Raw genomic sequence first — 18,176 nt, forward strand, 5'->3', positions numbered from 1 at the left:
TATATCTTCTCAGATAAGTTCAAATTGAAAAAAAACATTTGGTCCCCGCACCTTATTGGATGTTCAACATTGCAGAACCAATTAAAATTTTGTTGACTTAAGTTTAAACAATTTGTTTCGAAAATAAAGACATGGCATGAACAAAACTATTGGCACCCCGGAGCTAGTACTTGGTTGCACAGCCTTTGGCCAAGATCACTTCAGACAAACTCTTCTTGTAGCCATCAATGCGCTTGCTGCATCTTTCTACTCCCTGGCCACTCCAGAACAGGCCAGTGTTTCTTCTTGAACCATTCATAGGTGTTTTTTGATGTGTTTGGGATCGTTATCCTGCTGGAAGTCCCACAATCTTCATTGGAGACCCTGTTTTTGGACACTTGGTTGAACATCAGACCCCAAAACACCTCAATCTGCTGATTTCATGATGTCTTGCACACGTTCAAGGTCCCCAGTGCCAGAGGCAGCAAAGAAATGCCACAGCATTCAAAGAACATAACACCCTCACTACAATCAAACATGGGGGAGGTTGGATAAGGCTGTGGGGTTGCTTTGCTGCCTCTGAAACTGGGGGGATTGAATGTGTTGAAGACAGCATGAAATCAGCTGATTATCAAGGTGTTATGGAGTGCAATGTTCAACCCAGTGTCTCTGAAGGTTGTGGGTCTTCCAGCAAAACAACAACCCCAAACACATCAAAAGCACCCTGGAATGGTTCAAGAAGATACACCGGACTGTTCTGGAGGAGCCAGCGAAAAGTCCAGATCTGAACCACATCCATAACCAATGGTCAGAATAATAATAATAAATAACGCCTTTTAGCAGACGCTTTATCCAAATTGACTTAGTCAATTTGCATGTATTCATTTTAGGTATGGGTGGTCCCGGGATTCGAACCCACTACTGTGGCGTTACACACGCCATGCTCTACCAACTGAGCTACAAAGGACCAAAACAGTAGTTAGTGGAGGGTACCCCTCAAACATTGATGAATTAGAGCAGTTTGATGCTGAAAAGTGGGCAAAATTCAAGCTCATTTGTGGCTCCAAGAAGCGATTGTTGGCAGTTATCTTGGCCAAAGGGTATGCAAGCAATAATTTTTCCCATGCCTTTTTGTCTTGGTTTTCTGAATTAAAATTGGAAACTTAAGCTTACAAAAATATAATTGTTTCTGCAATGTTGAAAATCCAATAACAGGTTGTGGAGAACCAACGTATATATACTTTTTTCTATGTATTGAGAGGAAATAGGGAATTATTTAAGAAATGTGCAAGGGTGCCAATATTTTATGTTCTCTAGCCATAGTGGGAAAGGGTCACACTGTGTGTGTTTGTGCCTCCAGTCACCCAGGCTGGATAATGGTATGCGTGTGTGTGGTATCGTATAGGGGGAGTGGTTGGCTGGAGGATAGACAGCCGGACCATTCCCCTACACTGCAACACACACACACTATAACTCACACACTCGTAACCCAGACACCCCTTTTAACAACGTCTCTCCTCTTACAATAATAACATCCATTTAAACTGAAGAGCTTTTTTATTTGTTCAGTTTATCACCTAACCCTCATACAATGACAGACGGCTGGCTGGCATAGCCTTCTGTCCCTCTGCACGCACAACACACACACACACACACACAATGACAGAGGACTGGCTGGCTGGCATTATAGCCTCTTCATGTCCCTCCTATCCCACTCATAAATTCTCTTTGGACACTGTCACTGTTTGGTTAGAAATCATTGATTTAGAGGCTAATCTGTGATTTGGGGGTATTTCCCCTGACCCCTGCAACTATTATCACTGATGATATGTTCAGGTTAAGCTGTGTTGTGTTTGTGGGAGGTCCAACTGTAGTTACTGTCTACATCCTGTTTTAGTGCAGTTGACAGCGAAACTGTCTTGGAGACAAAATGAACTGCCTGGAGGGAAGTCAGTCGCTGAGCTGAGGGGGGTCTGAAACAATCCTTCTGAAACAGTCCTGCTCACTCCAGGTGGAGAAGAGAGAGAGGGAGGGAGAAAGGGGGCGATAAGGAAGGTGTACTGTAGGAAGCGGCCTGACGTCCGGCTGATTGTGGCCTGCCATGATTAGAAAAGGTGTTTCCTGTAGTGAAGTTAGCTGGTCCTGCGGGCCTCTTCTGGACCATTGTCTGAGGGAGGGAGAGGGAGGTGGGTATAATTGTAAACTTGGCTATAATTAGGACCACTCCTGTCTGGAGAAGTGTCTGGTTTGGTCTGGGAGAGAGACTAAGACTGGTGAAAGGGGATAGAAACGGGGTGGATGAGGAGAAGTGGGGTTGGGGGGGGGGGGGAGTCAGAGAGGGGGATGAGGGAGGGGTATAGAGAGAGGAAGGGGGAGGAGAGGAAGGATATTAAGGGCTCTGGGTTAGCTGTTGACACCCTGCTGTCCAGCTGTACTCGGCCTCATGCATCTGCTATCTGTCTGTGTGATGATGACATTATTACAGCAGCGTCCTGTATCGTGCACTAGCACCCTCAGACAATAGCCTAATGTGCCCTTCTCTGAGCTCTGAGGAGGCAAGAGAATAATCAGTGGAGTGAACAGAAAATCATGATACTGTAAAGCAATGACCTACCTACCTAAGGAACTGAAAGTAACAGCCTTCTAAGAGATAAGGAAGTGTAGTCATTGATTTCAATGAAATGCCTCCATTATTTAAGCGTGTTTACACTCATGACGTCTTCTCCTCCTCTCTCTCTCATCTCTCTCTCTCTAGCTGAGAAGGTGGCATCTCTGGGGAAGGACTGGCATAAGTTCTGTCTGAAGTGTGGCCGCTGTAACAAAACCCTGAACGCAGGGGGACATGCTGAGGTGAGTGATAATCAATGATGTCTATGGGTCTGTAGGCTCACAGGCATAGGATCAATCCCTATAGGTCCACGAGGTATAACCTAGTCGGAAAACCCAGTTTTATTTTGACTGATTGACACACACAGACACTCACTCACACTACATCCAGATACGGTTGAAGTCAGAAGTTTACATACGCCTTAGCCAAATACATTTAAACTCAGTTTTTCACAATTCCTGACATTTAATCCTAGTAAAAATTCCCTGTTTTAGGTCAGTTAGGATCACCACTTCATTTTAAGAATATGAAATGTCAGATTAATAGTAGAGAGAATGATTCATTCCAGCTTTTATTTCTTTCATCACATTCCCAGTGGGTCAGAAGTATACACTCAAAAGTATACACCCAATTAGTATTTGTTAGCATTGCCATTAAATTGTTTAACTTGGGTCAAATGTTTCAGGTAGCCTTCCATAAGCTTCTAAAGCCATGACATCATTTTCTGGATTTTTCCAAGCTGTTTAAAGGCACAGTTAACTTAGTGTATGTAAACATCTGACCCACTGGAATTGTGATGTGAAATAATCTGTCTGTAAACAATTGTTGGAAAAATTACTTGTCAGGCACAAAGTAGATGTCCTAACCGACTTGCCAAACCTATAGTTTGTTACAAATAATTTTGTGGAGTGGTTGAAGAACGAGTTTTAATGACTCCAACCTAAGTGTATGTGAACTTCCGACTTCAACTGTAGATCAGTAGCTCAAAATGACATTACCATCACCATTCTATAGGACTAAAGCTTAACCTACAGCTGTGCTCTGTAGATGTGCTGCCTGTGTCCTTGCTGAAGGTTAGCTGTCACTTCATGACCTAGCCAGCCAGCCCATAGAAATACCAGTACAATATATTATAGAACTGTTCTATTTCATTCAATGAGTCAGCTATTCTATTTTCACCATGTCTGTGTTTTATAATGAATACAGTATATCACCTCCAGTCCTCTCATATCTCCTCCATACACTCTTACATCAGTATGAATCAGCACTGGTTCCTGGGCCTGGATCAGAACAGAAAGGAAGGAGAGGTGATCATTTTGCAGCCTTTTTCATGACCTAGCAGTCAGCCATTCTATTTCCACTTTGTCTGTACATGAAGACTGAACATCCCCTTCAGTCATCCCTCATATAAACTCAGCAAAAAAAGAAACGTCCTCTCACTTCCAACTGTGTTTATTTTCAGCAAACTTAACATGTGTAAATATTTGTATGAACATAACAAGATTCAACAACTGAGACATAAACTGAACAAGTTCCACAGACATGTGACTAACAGAAATTGAATAATGTGTCCCTGAACAAAGGTGGGGGGGTCAAAAGTAACAGTCAGTATCTGGTGTGGCCACCATCTGCATTAAGTACTGCAGTGCATCTCCTCCTCATGGACTGCACCAGTTTTTCCAGTTCTTGCTGTGAGATGTTACCCCACTCTTCCACCAAGGCACCTGCAAGTTCCCAGACATTTTTGGGGGGGAATGGCCATAGCCCTCACCCTTCGATCTAACTGGTCCCAGATGTGCTCAATGGGATTGAGATCCGGGCAGAACACTGACATTCCTGTCTTGCAGGAAATCACGCACAGAACGAGCAGTATGGATGGTGGCATTGTCATGCTGGAGAGTCATGTCAGGATGAGCCTGCAGGAAGGGTACCACATGAGGGAGGAGGATGTCTTCCCTGTAACGCACAGCATTGAGATTGCCTGCAATGACAACCAGCTCAGTCTGATAATGCTGTGACACACTGCCCCAGACCATGACGGACCTTCCACCTCCAAATTGATCCCGCTCCAGAGTACAGGCCTCGGTGTAACGCTCATTCCTTCAACGATAAGCACGAATCCGACCATCACCCCTGGTGAGACAAAACCGCGACTCGTCAGTGAAGAGCACTTTTTGCCAGTCCTGTCTGGTCCAGCGACGTTGGGTTTGTGCCCATAGGCGACGTTGTTGCCGGTGATGTCTGGTGAGGACCTGCCTTACATCAGGCCTACAAGCCCTCAGTCCAGCCTCTCTCAGCCTATTGCGGACAGTCTGAGAACTAATGGAGGGATTGTGCGTTCCCGGTGTAACTCGGGCAGTTGTTGTTGCCATCCTGTACCTGTCCCACAGGTGTGATATTCGGATGTACCGATCCTGTGCAGGTGTTGTTACACGTAGTCTGCCACTGCAAGGACGATCAGCTGTCCATCCTGTCTCCCTGTAACGCTGTCTTAGGCGTCTCACAGTACGGACTTGCAATTTATTGCCCTGGCCACATCTGCAGTTCTCATGCCTCCTTGCAGCATGCCTATGGCACGTTCACGCAGATGAGCAGGGACCCTGGGCATCTTTCTTTTGGTGTTTTTCAGAGTCGGTAGAAAGGCCTCTTTAGTGTCCTAAGTTTTCATAACTGTGACCTTAAACACCGTTTCCCATGCTTGTTCAATGAACCATAAAGAATTAAATGAACATGCACCTGTGGAACTGTCGTTAAGACACTAACAGCTTACAGACGGTAGGCAATTAAACCCTTTACAATGAAGATCTGTGAAGTTATTCGGATTTTTACGAATTATCTTTGAAAGACGGGGTCCTGAAAAGGGACGTTTCTTTTTTTGCTGAGTTTATAATGGCGCCGGAGGGGATGGGTGCCGTTTTATGGGCTCCTTACCAACTGTGCTATTTTGTTCGTTTTTTCACATTGTATTTTGTACATAAAGTTGATGCTACTGTCTCTTATGACCGAAAAGAGCTTCTGGACATCAGAACAGCGATTACTGACCTCGAACTGGACGAAGATATTTTCTTTAATGAGTCCTACGGCAAAGAATATACTGCTTCCCGGAGACAAGGCCCAAATCTCTCCCATTCACGTGAAGAAAAGGCGGAGATACAAAGGGAGAAGGTCGGTTCTATTGGCCAACGTGCAATCACTGGAAAACAAACTGGATGATCTATGGTCGAGACTGGCCTACCAACGGGACATTAAACACTATAATATCTTATGTTTCACTGAGTCGTGGCTGAATGACGACATGGATAATATAGAGCTGGCTGGGTTTTCCATGCATCGGCAGGACAGAGCAGCTATGTCTGGTGTAAGACGAGGGGCATGGTGTGTGTCTATTTGTCAATAACTGCTGGTGTACGATGTCTAATATAAAGTAAGTATTGCTCGCCTGAGGTAGAGTGTTTATCATAAGCTGTAGTCCACACTATTTACCAAGAGTTGTCATCTACAGTTGAAGTCAGAAGTTTACATACACCTTAGCCAAATACATTTAAACTCAGTTTTTCACAATTCCTGACATCCTAGTAAAAATCCCCTGTTTTAGGTCAGTTAGGATCACCACTTTATTTTAAGAATGTGAAATAATATAGAGAGAAGGATTTATTTCAGCTTTTATTTCTTTCATCACATTCCCAGTGGGTCAGAACTTTACATACACTCAATTAGTATTTGGTAGCATTGTCATGCCCTGGCCTTAGAGAGCCTTTTTATTTTCTCTATTTGGTTAGGTCGGGGTGTGATTTTGGGTGGGCATTCTAGTTTTTCTATTTCTTTGTTGGCCGGGTATGGTTCCCAATCAGAGGCAGCTGTCTATTGTTGTCTCTGATTGGGGATCATACTTAGGCAGCCTTTTTCCCCACCTTAGTTTGTGGGATCTTGTTTTTGTTCAGTTACTGTGTAGCCTGCAGAATGTTACGTTTGTTTATCTTTTGTTGTTTTTTTGGTGTTCATCTAAATAAAATAAGATGTACGCTTATTACGCTGCACCTTGGTCTCCTTCCAACAACGGACGTGACAAGCATTGCCATTAAATTGTTTAACTTGGGTCAAACATTTCGGGTAGCCTTCCACAAGCTTCCCACAATAAGTTGGGTGAATTTTGGCCCATTCCTCCTGACAGAGCTGGTGTAACTGAGTCAGGTTTGTAGGCCTCCTTGCTCGCACACGTTTTTTCAGTTCTGCCCACAAATCTTCTACAGGATTGAGGTCAGGGCTTTGTGATGGCCACTCCAATACCTTGACTTTGTTGTCCTTAAAGCCATTTTGCCACAACTTTGGAAGTATGCTTGGGGTCATTGTCCATTTGGAAGACCCATTTGCAACCAAGTTTTAACTTCCTGACTGATGTCCTGAGATGTTCCCTCAATATATCCACATAATTGTCCTTCCTCATGATGCTCGTGGACTTCATGAAAAGGAAGGCCGATCAGACCTCCATTAACATCGACGGGGCAGTAGTGGAGTGGGTTGAGAGTTTCAAGTTCCTTGGTGTCCACATCACCAACAAACTATCATGGTCCAAACATACCAAGACAGTCGTGAAGAGGGCACGACAACTCCTTTTCCCCCTCAGGAGACTGAAAAGATTTGGCATGGGTCCCCAGATCCTCAAAAAGTTCTACAGCTGCACATCGAGAGCATCATGACCGGTTGCATCACCGCCTGGTATGGCAACTGCTCGGCATCCGACTGTAAGGCGATACAAAGGGTAGTGTGTAAGGCCCAGTACATCACTGGAGCCAAGCTTCCTGCCATCCAGGACTTATATATATACTAGGCAGTGTCAGAGGAAGGCCCAAAAAATTGTCAAAGGACTCCAGTCACCCAAGTCATAGACTGTTATCTCTGCTACAGCACGGTACCGGAGCGCCAAGTCTAGGTCCAAAAGGCTCCTTAACAGCTTCTACCCCCAAGCCATAACACTGTTGAACAATTAATCAAATGGCCACCTGGACTATTTGCATTGACCCCCCCCCCCCCCTTGTTTTTACACAGCTGCTACTCATTGTTTATTATCTATGCATAGTCACTTTACCCCTACCTGCACAATTGACCTCAAATTACCCCCGCACATTGACTGGGTACCAGTACCCCCTGTATATAGCCTTGTTATTGTTATGTAATTTTATTGTGTTACTTTTTACTTACCAACAATGCAGTTCAAGAAAGTGTTAAGTAAGCATTTCATGGTAAGGTCTACTACACCTGTTGTATTCGGCGTATGTGACAAATAACATTTGATTTGATATTGGTTATGTCAGTGTGAAACAGCTCTGTCCCTTGGTCAGGATCAGAACAGGAAGGAAAGAAGGATGTGAATTCTGCAGCTTTTTATGACACAAAATCACAAAAGCTATTCCCCACCCAGCTCAGACCAGACGCAAGCCAGTCGTCAGTAGATACCAGTCCTAGCCTGGGTTGTTTAATCTCTCTATCATCATTACATCATATAAATGTTATTTTTCCATGTCCTCTCCACAATTTCCCTCCAGACCCCAGTAGATAAGCCTGGTCCCAGATCTGGTTGTACAATATACTGTAAATAGATCTGGGACCACGCGATAACCAAATCCAATTAATGCACAAACAGATCTGGGACCAGGCTTTAACCAACTCCAATACAGCACAAACAGATCTGGGACCAGGCTTTAACCAACTCCAATACAGCACAAACAGATCTGGGACCAGGCTTTAACCAACTCCAATACAGCACAAACAGATCTGGGACCAGGCTTTAACCAACTCCAATACAGCACAAACAGATCTGGGACCAGGCTTTAACCAACTCCAATACAGCACAAACAGATCTGGGACCAGACTACTAGTAGATGTTGGCAATACTGGCCTGATTTGTTGTTGTTGTCCGCCCTCCACTCCATGGACAGACAGCAGATCAGACACACACACACACACACACACACGATTAGATGTACTCTAGTCCATCCTCTCCATTGACAGCACATCCCAAATCCAACCAGCAGCCTTAGGCTAGGCTACATTGCCATGGTGAGTGCATTGCCGTGGTCGGAAAAATCTGTACCCCATCATCATGGAACTGAAGGGATGGTTCAGAGATGGAGTGGGGGGGGTTAGTAGTGAACTATAAGAAAAGACATGGAATGTAGTCAGTGTGCTGTGAGGAGATCCCAGGCCCAGTACAGCAGAGGTCAGGGTCTCTATAAGCAGGAGGACAGGGGGATAACGAGGGGGGAGATGGCACCACTGCCCCCTGGGGCTCCATGGATGGCAGATGGCAGAGTCATAAGGTCATCCACATACTTCCCATCCGAAACAGTTATGAACAGTTTGTGCATTTGTTATGACGACATATTGTAATGTTTTTGTTAGTTTTGGTCTTCGGTAGTTTTTTTTCAGATGTTCGTGCACACTAATACTTTTTTTCAATGCAAGCTGAAGTTCAGAGCTGAAGTCTACACGCCTTCGTTGGTCATTGGTCAACAGTAGTGATTCATTGGTCAACAGTAGTGATTCGTTGGTCATTGGTCAACAGTAGTGATTCGTTGGTCATTGATCAACAGTAGTGATTCGTTGGTCATTGGTCAACAGTAGTGATTCGTTGGTCATTGGTCAACAGTAGTGATTCGTTGGTCATTGGTCAACAGTAGTGATTCGTTGGTCATTGGTCAACAGTAGTGATTCGTTGGTCATTGGTCAACAGTAGTGATTCGTTGGTCATTGGTCAACAGTAGTGATTCGTTGGTCATTGGTCAACAGTAGTGATTCGTTGGTCATTGGTCAACAGTAGTGATTCATTGGTCAACAGTAGTGATTCGTTGGTCATTGGTCAACAGTAGTGATTCGTTGGTCATTGGTCAACAGTAGTGATTCCTTGGTCATTGGTCAACAGTAGTGATTCCTTGGTCATTGGTCAACAGTAGTGATTCCTTGGTCATTGGTCAACAGTAGTGATTCTTGCAATTTGAGAGACGACTTGATTTCACACACATTTTTTCACTTGGGAAATACTTTCTTAGATTCATTCTGACTATTTTGTGGAAGTGTATACTGGCTACGGCGCCTCAAGATGGACAAACAGGCTAGATGTCGACCGATTATGATTTTTCAACGCCGATACCGATTATTGGAGGACCCAAAAAAAACGAAACAGATTAATCGGACGATTTTATTTATTTATTTATTTATTTGTAATAATGACAATTACAACAATACTGAATGAACACTTATTTTAACTTAATATAATACATCAATAAAATCAATTTAGCCTCAAATAAATAATGAAACATGTTCAATTTGGTTTAAATAATGCAAAAACAAAGTGTTGGAGAAAGTAAAAGTGCATTGTGCCATGTAAGAAAGCTAACGTTTATGTTCCTTGCTCAGAACATGAGAACATATGAAAGCTGGTGGTTCCTTTTAACATGAGTCTTCAATATTCCCAGGTAAGAAGTTTTAGGTTGTAGTTATTATAGGAATTATAGGACTATTTCTCTCTATACGATTTGTATTTCATATACCTTTGACTATTGGATGTTCTTATAGGCACTTTAGTATTGCCAGTGTAACAGTATAGCTTCCGTTCCTCTCCTCGCTCCTACCTGGGCTCGAACCAGGAACACATCGACAACAGCCACCCTCAAAGCAGCGTTACCCATGCAGAGCAAGGGGAACAACTACTCCAAGTCTCAGAGCGAGTGACGTTTGAGACGCTATTAGCGCGCACCCCGCTAACTAGCTAGCCATTTTACATCGGTTACACCAGCCTAATCTCGGGAGTTGATAGGCTTGAAGTCATAAACAGCGCAATGCTTGAAGCACAGCGACGAGCTGCTGGCAAAACGCACGAAAGTGCTGTTTGAATGAATGCTTACGAGCCTGCTGGTGCCTACCATCGCTCAGTCAGACTGCTCTATCAAATCATAGACATAATTATAACATAATAACACACAGAAATACGAGCCTTAGGTCATTAATGTGGTCGAGTCCGGAAACTATCATCTCGAAAACAAAACGTTTATTCTTTCAGTGAAATACAGAACCATTCCGTATTTTATCTAACGGGTGGCATCCATAAGGCTAAATATTCCTGTTACATTGCACAACCTTCAATGTTATGTCATAATTACGTAAAATTCTGGCAAATTTTCACAACGAGCCAGGCGGCCCAAACTGTTGCATATACCCTGACTCTGCGTGCAATGAACGCAAGAGAAGTGACACAATTTCACCTGGTTAATATTGCCTGCTAACCTGGATTTCTTTTAGCTAAATATGCAGGTTTAAAAATATATACTTGTGTATTGATTTTAAGAAAGGCATTGATGTTTATGGTTAGGTACACGTTGGAGCAACGACAGTCCTTTTTCGCGAATGCCACCGCATCGATTATATGCAACGTAGGACACGCTAGATAAACTAGTAATATCATCAACCATGTGTAGTTATAACTAGTGATTATGACTGATTGATTGATTGTTTTTTATAAGATAAGTTTAATGCTAGCTAGCAACTTACCTTGGCTTCTTACTGCATTCGCGTAACAGGCAGGCTCCTCGTGGAGTGCAATGTAAACCGTAAGGTTGCAAGATTGAATCCCCGAGTTGACAAGGTAAAAATCTGTCGTTCTGCCCCTGAACAAGGCAGTTAACCCACCGTTCCTAGGCTGTCCATTGAAAATAAGAATGTGTTCTTAACTGACTTGCCTAGTTAAATAAAGGTGTAAAAATAAAATAAAAAACGCAGTCCAAAATACCGGTTTCCGATTGTTATGAAAACTTGAAATTGGCCCTAATTAATCGGCCATTCCGATTAATCGGTCGACCTCTAAAACAGGCTATTGCATCTTTTTCTCATTTTTTTAAGTGAAGGTCTTTTTTTAAAGGAGTATGCGAGTTCGACTAGCCGCCAACCAACTGAAGCATGCAGAAGCCTTTAGCAAGCCTCCATAGTACACATTATGCATACACACACACACACAGGCCAAGCCTTCATCCTGGCTCTATCCAAGGAGGAGGTCATAACTCTGTTACTACACACAGAGAACCTTCCAAGATCATGTCTGTACTAATCCCCCTCACCTGTATACCTGATACAGGTATACAGTTGATAATGGGCCTGGGTCTTACCACGCAAATGCCAAGGGAGCAGGGTGAGCGGTGGTGGTGTTTGTGTGTCTCACGAGGAAGGGGGCTGTATGAGATCGGATTCGGGGTCAGGGAAAGACTAGGGCTGTGACGGTCATGGATTTTGGATGACGGTAGTTGGCCAGCCAAATGATTGCGGTCACCGTAATAACCGTTCGGATAGCGAAAAAAGAAACACGGTCGTTTTCTTCTCTCCTCCACTCCTGACTGCATGTGCTGCCATAGAAATAGAATGAATAGAACTGGTGTCTCCATTCATGTCAATGATGGCATAATGGGTGGACTGGCGGCCATTGCGAGTCTACTAATAGGAGCAAAGCAGGAAGTAAAAGGAGGAAGTAAAAGCAGGAAGTGTACCCATCACTTCTCAACTGACATTACAAAAAATACATTCCATTGCATGAGTCACATCAGATAAAATCATTTGAATGAACATTCTACGTTACCATGGAAATTATTGCATCAGGCAGCCATTGCAAGTGTTGACAGGGTTAGAGGTTCCAAGCCTTATATTCATTATATTTCTTTGTGTGCTGCTGCTGCAGGGGGGGTGTTGCCTAGGCAACTCTTTTGCTACAACACCTTGGTTGTCATTAGTTACTACAGCGACAAAGTCAGAAGGCTCACCTACTCGACCAATCAGATGAGGGAGTGTGATGACGCATATAGCGACCGACCGGCTTGCAGGGGCAGACGAGAGACATGTATTTATTTTATTTAGTGATTCATCAATGGTTTGGTAAGTTATTAGATATAGTAAAACTAACCATTATAAATGCAAAGTGTAAATCGGATATTTTATTCAAATTCAGCTTGCAAGCTTATTACAAGGTTTGCCCTTACTCATAGTTACTTGTCTTAACCCAAAATAGGTTTACTCCAATATCTGCATTGTTTTTTAAATGGCATGTAGTCAAACAAATTGGCACATTTTGATTTTCAAAATCAACAATCAAAACATACGATTTCACAGAAATGTTCACAGAAAAAAAACACTATACAGTGGAAACTCACCACCCTAACCCCACTCTAAACAGGGGAAGCTCACCATCCTAACCCCACTCTAAACAGGGGAAGCTCACCACCCTAACCCCACTCTATACAGGGGAAACTCACCAACCTAACCCCACTCTATACAGGGGAAACTCACCACCCTAACCCCACTCTAAACAGGGGAAACTCACCACCCTAACCCGACTCTAAACAGGGGAAACTCACCACCCTAACCCCACTCTAAACAGGGGAAACTCACCACCCTAACCCCACTCTAAACAGGGGAAACTCACCACCCTAACCCCACTCTAAACAGGGGAAGATCACCACCCTAACCCCACTCTAAACAGGGGAAACTCACCACCCTAACCCCACTCTAAACAGGGGAAGATCACCACCCTAACCCCACTCTAAACAGGGGAAGATCACCACCCTAACCCCACTCTAAACAGGGGAAACTCACCACCCTAACCCCAATCTAAACAGGGGAAGATCACCACCCTAACCCCACTCTAAACAGGGGAAACTCACCACCCTAACCCCACTCTATACAGGGGAAGCTCACCACCCTAACCCCACTCTATACAGGGGAAGCTCACCACCCTAACCCCACTCTAAACAGGGGAAACTCACCACCCTAACCCCACTCTAAACAGGGGAAGATCACCACCCTAACCCCACTCTAAACAGGGGAAACTCACCACCCTAACCCCACTCTATACAGGGGAAACTCACCACCCTAACCCCACTCTAAACAGGGGAAGCTCACCACCCTAACCCCACTCTATACAGGGGAAGCTCACCACCCTAACCCCACTCTAAACAGGGGAAGATCACCACCCTAACCCCACTCTATACAGGGGAAGCTCACCACCCTAACCCCACTCTAAACAGGGGAAGATCACCACCCTAACCCCACTCTATACAGGGGAAGCTCACCACCCTAACCCCACTTACATACATACTCTTTCTTTGTATTTATTGTATTGGCCCATCCACCCCCGGAGTACAAAAGTAAATTACTTTTAACTTTTTTATTTTGTTACTTATTACATGATTCATACATATGGTATTTTTCTATATAGTATTACATGATAGGAATACAGTTTGATATACACATGCAGTGAAAACAGGACAAATATAAACAACACCCCCCCCCCCATGGGATCTTTAGTTACGACAGAGTTGGGACAGCTGTTTAAAGTGCCATCTTCTTCAGTTTTATTGAGGAACATTCCATTGTTAGTACTTCAATATTATTCAATGAAACCAATGTTGTAAAAGTGTATTGCAGTGGTCACCAACTGGTTGAATGTGATCGACATTCCTAGTTGATCACCAAACCAAAAGAAACTATAAAAAACAACGATAAAGCCTTGCGTTCCTATTTTTTGTTTTGCGCTGTTGGCGGTTAGTGCACTTGATTCAGCAGCCCTAGCACCAGGAGAGCAAAGTGTTTCCATTTTTAAACATGTCATGTGTCTGAAGGTAGAACCACCTACCTGGCAGGCCCAGAGAGCAAATCAGGTGCACTTATAGGCCTCCCGCTGGCCAATTAGATAGCTTACCATGTCTGCAACGTGGACCTCGTGCCCTAGACTGTATAAAGAAGACTTGAACACACAGTGAAATTTATAGTGTGATATTACAAAATGTTTAAAACTATGACTAGAGAGACTCAACGAACGCAGCAAAGAGCTGCTGTTTTTGAGTAAGTTCATATTTTAAGTCATTTTTTAAATGATTTATTTTACCTTTATTTAACTAGGCAAGTCCGTTAAGAACAAATTCTTATTTACAATGGCGGCCTACCCCAGCCAAACCCGGACGATGCTGGGCCAATTGTGCACTGCCCTATGGGAGTCCCAATCATGACCGGTTGTGATACAGCCTGGAATTGAACCAGGGTATGTAGTGACTTAGACCGCTGTGCCACTCGGGAGCCCTTATTCAGCACGGTCAATAATTTGATCAGCACTTTTATAAGCCATAAAGTGTGCATTCTCCCTATTTCCACTCACACTACAACCAGCACTGCAGCTGCAATTAATGAGTGTAGCAAAGTGTTTCCATACGTTTGCGTTGTTATTATAAGCGGCTTGTCTTTTATAATATAGAGGAATATTTCACTTTCTCTGGTCATAGAAGTAACAACATTAATTGGTGCATGAGGCAGAAATGAATGTGGGAAAATTGGAAAGGCGAATGTCTCCTCCTTTTTGTGTCTGGGAAGTGAGTGGGCTAGGCTCTGGGCTCTGGACTGGGAAAGTTGATCCATCTTTAGGGTACTCATACTGCAGGGAATTATAACCACACACTGGGCTGGGTAATCCATCTTTCAGGTCCTACTGGTCCTGCTGTAGGGAAATTACAACCAGAACTGTGAGGGGACCAGAGCTGTCTAGTGGACACAATGAAGTCCTGTGTGCTGGACCTTCCCTCCTGACAAACCCATCAGTGCCTATTAGTCAGAGAGAGAGAGACAAATATTACCAGAACTTTTACTCTATAGGCCCCATAGATGTTACAACCCCTACGCATCTGTGTCTGTCTGTTTAACACACACATACTGTGTCTGCCTGTCTGTTTCTAGCTCCTGTTACAGAGCTACATTTACTTCCTGTCATGGGTAATACATTATAGATGGTTGAGAAGAGAAACAGGCTGTTTTCTACTCTGTGGGTTTCTGAGTGGAATAAGATGGCACGTGGGTGTGGAGGGATTGTGCGACTAAAGCAGTTTGTTCCCACAGTCGGCATTGGCACGTGGCCCTGTGGCGTTGGTACCATAGCCTCCTTCATCCCCCTCTGCCTTGTCACTTTGGCTGTATCTCAATTCATCCTCTCTCTTCCCGGCCTCCTCACTGTATTGGAGGAGAATTTCCAAGGTCCCTTCTGACCTTTTTTTTTTTTTTTCAAAGATTCATGAGTCTGGCTAGAAGGTGTACATTTCCGAGCTATGGTTGTCAGTCTTGTGAGGTTTGGGCTTATAAATGTTATTTACTCACCGTCAGTCATTCTTCTCTTTATTCCCTGTCTACAGCATGATGGGAAGCCCTTCTGCCACAAACCATGCTATGCTGCCCTCTTTGGACCAAAAGGTGAAGTACATCTTACTATTGTCATAAGGCATACGTTAGATCAGGAGGGCGATTCCATGGTAACCGAATGATGCTGAGTCTCAGATGTTTCACTTTAAAATGTATGCCAAACAAAAAACAATGACTGCAAAGTTAAACAAACCATACGACTCTATGCACAAGGACAACTTTGAACAATTTCCACTGACGACTTTACAAAAACACATTTAACTTGAAGAGAAGTGCGGACGCAAAGTTTGTTAACAGAATGACGGCACAAACAACACGAACCGTCTTTCTGTTACCAAACTTTGCATCTGCACTGTTCTTCAAGTGAATGTGTTTTTGTAAAATGTTCAGTGGAAGTTGTTAAAACTAGTGAATAGAGTTGTGTGGTTAGGGGTATTCAAATCCTTCCTTATGAGGTCCGGAGCCTGCTGGTTTTCTGGCTCACTTAGAAATGTCCTTGTTTTTGAAAGAAAAGCAAATTGTTTGTCCATTAAAATAACATCAAATTGATCAGAAATACAGTGGAGACATTGTTAATGTTGTAAATGACTATTGTAGCTGGAAACTGCAGATTTTTGAATGGGATATCTACATAGGCGTACAGAGGCCCATTGTCAGCAACCACTCCAATCACTCCTGTGCTCCAATGGCACGTTGTGTTAGCTAATCCAAGTTGATCATTTTCAAAGGCTAATTGATCATTAGAAAACCCTTTTGAAATGATGTTAGCACAGCGGAAAACTGTTGTCCTGATTTAAAGAAGCAATAAAACTGGCCTTCTTTAGACTAGTTGAGTATCTGGAGCATCGGCATTTGTGGGTTTGATTACAGACTCAAAATGGCCAGAAACAAAGAACTTACTTCTGAAACTCTTCAGTCTATTCTTGTTCTGAGAAATGAAGGCTATTTCATGCGAGAAATTGCCAAGAAACTGAAGATCTCGTACAACGCTGTGTACCACTCCCTTCACGGAACAGCGCAAACTGGCTCTAACCAGAATAGAAAGAGGAGTGGGAGGCCCCGGTGCACAACTGTGCAAGAGGACAAGTTTATTAGAGTGTCTAGTTTCAGAAACAGATGCCTTACAAGTCCTCAACTGGCAGCTTCATTAAATAGTACCCAAAACACCAGTATCAATGTCAACAGTGAAGAGGCAACTCCGGGATGCTGGCCTTCTAGGCAGAGTTGCAAAGAAAAGCCATATCTCAGACTGGCCAATAAAAAGAAAAGATTAAGATGGGCAAAAGAACACAGACACTGGACAGAGGAAGATTGGAAAAAAGTGTTATGGACAGACAAATCTAAGTTTGAGGTGTTCGGATCACAAAGAAGAACATTCGTGAGACGCAGAAAAAATGAAAGGACGCTGGAAGAGTGCTTGATGCCAAATGTCAAGCATGGTGGAGGCAATGTGATGGTCTGGGGTGCTTTGGTGGTGGTAAAGTTGGAGATTTGTACAGGGTAAAAGGGATCTTGAAGAAGGAAGGCAATCACTCCATTTTGCAACGCCATGCCATACCCTGTGGACGGCGCTTAATTAGAGCCAATTTCCTCCTACAACAGGACAATGACCCAAAGCACAGCTCCAAACTATGCAAGAACTATTTAGGGAAGAAGCAGTCAGCTGGTATTCTGTCTATAATGGAGTGGCCAGCACAGTCACCAGATCTCAACCCTATTGAGCTGTTGTGGGAACAGCTTGACTGTATGGTACCTAACAAGTGCCTATCAAGCCAATCCAACTTGTGGGAGGTGCTTCAGGAAGCATGGGGTGAAATCTCTTCAGATTACCTCAACAAATTGACAACTAGAATGCCAAAGGTCTGCAAGGCTGCAATTGCTGGCTGTAAATGACTACCTCATGAAGCTGGTTGAGAGAATGCCAAGTGTGTGTAAAGCAATCATCAAGGCAAAGGGTGGCTACTTTGAAGAATCTCAAATATAAATTATATTTTGATTTGTTTATCACTTTTTTGGTTACTACATGATTCTATCTGTATTTTTTTCATAGTTTTGATGTCTTCACTATTATTATACCATGTACAAAATAAAGAAAAACCCTTGAATTAGTAGGTGTGTCCAAACTGGTCTGAATCTAAAGTCTGACTTCTCTCTACCCTATGACCGCTGTAGGTGTGAACATTGGCGGAGCAGGGTCCTATGTGTATGAAGCCCCCGTCAGCAATAACCTAGCCTCTACTGACTTGGATGCCCCCCCCAAGCCTGCTGAGGAGAAGAAAGTGTTTGCACCCAGGGCACCTGTCAAAGGTACATGCTAGTGTGTGTGTGCACGTTCTTTCGCGCATGCATGTGTGTATGTGTCCACATATGTACA

The 18,176-nt window shown here is 43.6% G+C and overlaps 1 protein-coding gene across 1 annotated transcript in view; it reads left to right on the forward strand.

Annotated features, from left to right (window-relative positions):
* The window catches only part of crip2 (cysteine-rich protein 2), a 57,859-nt gene that overhangs the window by 35,422 nt on the left and 4,261 nt on the right, over nt 1-18,176 (forward strand). Inside the window, exons 2-4 of the mRNA XM_071365368.1 lie at nt 2,735-2,829; nt 15,796-15,853; nt 17,975-18,109. Coding sequence (XP_071221469.1) covers nt 2,735-2,829; nt 15,796-15,853; nt 17,975-18,109 — 288 coding nt within the window. The remainder of the gene's footprint in view (nt 1-2,734; nt 2,830-15,795; nt 15,854-17,974; nt 18,110-18,176) is intronic.

This window comes from Salvelinus alpinus, chromosome 25 (assembly GCF_045679555.1).
Source record: "Salvelinus alpinus chromosome 25, SLU_Salpinus.1, whole genome shotgun sequence".
NCBI classification, from domain to species: Eukaryota; Metazoa; Chordata; class Actinopteri; order Salmoniformes; family Salmonidae; genus Salvelinus; species Salvelinus alpinus.